This window comes from Triticum aestivum, chromosome 1B, assembly GCF_018294505.1.
Source record: "Triticum aestivum cultivar Chinese Spring chromosome 1B, IWGSC CS RefSeq v2.1, whole genome shotgun sequence".
Classification (NCBI taxonomy): Eukaryota; Viridiplantae; Streptophyta; class Magnoliopsida; order Poales; family Poaceae; genus Triticum; species Triticum aestivum.
Window position 1 is genome coordinate 584,855,316 of NC_057795.1, and position 3,102 is coordinate 584,858,417.

Here is a 3,102-nt window from a genome sequence, read left to right on the forward strand (position 1 = left end):
GCGACAATATTTGAAAACCTGGTGTTGTAAATCATTTTGTAAGCCTTATAGTTGAGACACCATTTAAAACTCATATAGTTTTGACAAAAGTCTCGCGGGAAAAAATACTTTCGGCCAAAAGGAAGCCTTAGCTTTCGATGTCATTAGAATAAAAAATTAAAAACCGACAAAAATAACATTAAATAAAGAAACAAGGAAAAAAACGAAATGGAAATTATAGAAAATGAAAAATAGAAAATAAAATAAAATAGTGAAAAAAATGCTAAAGAGTGAAGACCAACAAACGCTAAAATAACACAACAAAGCACAAAAATGTCTACGTGGCCTGATACACACAAGTAGCTCAACACAGTTGACGGCCGTGACATGCCACCATGGAAAAAAATTCCTCAGAAAAAAAAACCAACATGAAAAGAAAAACGAAACGGAGCTGTCACAACGCTGGACAACTAGGAAAGAGCGAATCACTGCCTGGTACATCCAGCGGCTGACATGGTGAATGATGCCAAACTAAAAACTCAGCTAGCTGAGTTCTAGCCAAACCGTTATTAATATCTCCACAGTCTACATAGCCCCAATCGTAGATAGGAAAATGTATCCATCAACCTATTGTCAAAGTCTGAATTTAAATGCGCACACACACACATCGACACAAAAGTACGTAATCACCAAACATTTCACGGATAGACCTCGATGATCGACCGGAACCCTAGAACCGGTATAATCTTGTAGTCGCTAAACCCAGCTTCCAGGAAGATCTTGCTCCACTCTTGCTCATCTCGCTCAACGCCATTGATGAACATGATGTACAGATCGAGCAAGGCATGCACCTCCCCGTGCTTCTTGTCTGCTCCGACCACTATATCGATGATTATCACCTTCCCTCCCGCCTCTCTTGGAGGAATGGCCTTTCTACAAATCTTCAGTATTTTGACACACTTCTCGTCGTCCCAGTCATGAAGAACCGACTGAAGACAAACATGCATGCAGATATATAACATATGCAACCTTAATGCCTGGTGCGTAGATAGTATCTTGACCAAGGAGGATGCATATACGTACCTTGAGGAAGACGGCGTCTGCGGGTGGAACGCTCTCGAACATGTCGCCGGCGACGTACTTGACGCTGGTGCCGGCGGGCGCCTTGCTGACGACGTGCTCGAGCTCCAACACGCTGCACTCCATGTGCGGGAACGCCTCCGAGATGACCTGGGCCGCCGCGCCGAGGCCACCGCCGACGTCGACCAGGGAGCTTATCCCCCGGAAAACGTCGCCGCTCTCCCTGACGGCGATGTCCATGATGAAGCGGCTGTCCGAGACCATGGCGTTGTTGATCAGCGCGTCCAATGGCGCATCGTGCTCGGACATCTCCCACAGCGCCTCGCTGTGTGCCTGCTCGAAGAGGCAGGGGTCAGGCAGCGCGTGCTTGAACCACGCACCGATCCCGAGGAATGGAGCGACCAGGACGGGGCTAAGCACAAATGCCATGATGGAGGCCGAGTTTTGCGAGCCGGCGAGGAGGCGGGACACCGGCGTGAGGGCATACAAGGGCTCGGCGGCGACGGTGCCGTTGCAGGTGCCGTTGTTCACGGGGGCAGCCGGGACGACGACGCCCTGCTGCTGGACGATGCTGAAGACGCCCGAGACGGTGAGCGTGCGCATGAGGCGGCGCAGGCAGGGGACCTTGGACGGGTGCACCGTAACCCTGGACAGTATCTGGGGGAGGGTGGCGGCGCCGCCGTGGTGGTGGATGGCGTCGGCGAGGCCAAGGTCCAGGGCGGACTTGAGCGCCATAGACTTGATGTAGGAGAATGTGGTTGTCCAGAGCTCGTGCTCGGCGTCCAGCACGGCCTGGTCGTCGGTGCTCTGGCCGGTGAGCGCCATGATCGACACAGTGTGGTTGTGCTGCTTCTGTTTGCGTTGGCAGATACTATATGTAGAGGGAGAACCAGACGTTGCCCCCTCAATATACTATACTCACTGCTTACATATACTATTTCCATCCAGAAACTCGAAATCTAAGAGAAAGGAATCTGAGATACTCTTGACTGTCAGAAACTGAATCCGACTTACAAAATCTACTGAAGAAAAATGGTGTGTGACAATCTAAGAATGGATCGCCGCCACGGTTTCCACGAGGTTTCTAGAAAAAGGAGAAAGTATGAAAATGCTTACAGGAGCAAAACTGATGAAATAACACTTACCAGCAATTTGGTGACACCAACAGAATACTTTTTGGCACTCGTGTTCCACGAGGTGGGTTTTGTATCAATATCCCCAGGTGTTTGCACATCACACATCAAAACACCATCTAGGACCATGACAGTGCGCACAGGAGTCATATCAAATGATTGGATAATACCAAACCGGAGTCATCTCCCTTTCGCCATGACGTCTCATGGCCCAAAGCCAACCAACGTATACTTGAACAAATTTCCCTTTCACCATGATGTCTCATGGCCCAAAGCCAACCAACGGCTAATTAACAAATTCCTCAAGCATTTTGGATAGGTTGTTGCGGCTCCTTTTTAATGTTTGCAAATATATCTTGGCACATCAATCTTTGCCTCTGTGGTGCAAAACTTGTTGAGATATACAGCAACATTTGGATAGGTTCCCTGAATGATTTTTAGGCGACTTTTCTTTGAACGAATAAATTCGGGGTCCATGAAGCAGAGTTGGGTGTCAAGAGTCAATATACAACTTCCACTAGCTGCATTCTGCTAGTTTAAACTACACTGTCACAATGGTTCATTCGGGGATGGCGGATCGATAATTGTGTTCAGCTTCCTTTTTTTCTTTTCAATGGCCCTTCTTCTTTCTTAAAAGAGCCAGATTCATATTCAGTTCAATCAGAATAGCATGTTTGAGTCATACCTGCTGGCAACTGTCCAATTGTCGTATCTGATTTGACAATAGCGTCAGAGACAATGGACTAGGCTTGTGCACCGTATTGTCATGTTGAGCACCTGAAATATGAATTTCCTATGTCCTCCAGCACAAGATCAGAAAAATCTCCAGGAGGAAGTGCTGAGACCTGAGATTGGCAGTGCTGCTCTTTGCCTTCAGTGTTCCATTCCATATCCCAGGTCAGTGTTACTA

General features: G+C 48.0%; 1 protein-coding gene across 1 annotated transcript; it reads right to left on the reverse strand.

Annotated features, from left to right (window-relative positions):
- Positions 1–500: 500 nt before the first annotated feature.
- Positions 501–2,246, reverse strand: LOC123096154 (O-methyltransferase ZRP4). Its single transcript, XM_044517785.1, has 2 exons — positions 1,063–2,246; positions 501–968 (listed from the first exon to the last, which is right to left on the reverse strand). The coding sequence occupies exons 1-2, from the start codon at positions 1,882–1,884 to the stop codon at positions 678–680; spliced, it is 1,113 nt and encodes a 370-aa protein (XP_044373720.1). The 5' UTR covers positions 1,885–2,246; the 3' UTR covers positions 501–677.
- Between the last annotated feature and the right edge of the window lie 856 nt (positions 2,247–3,102).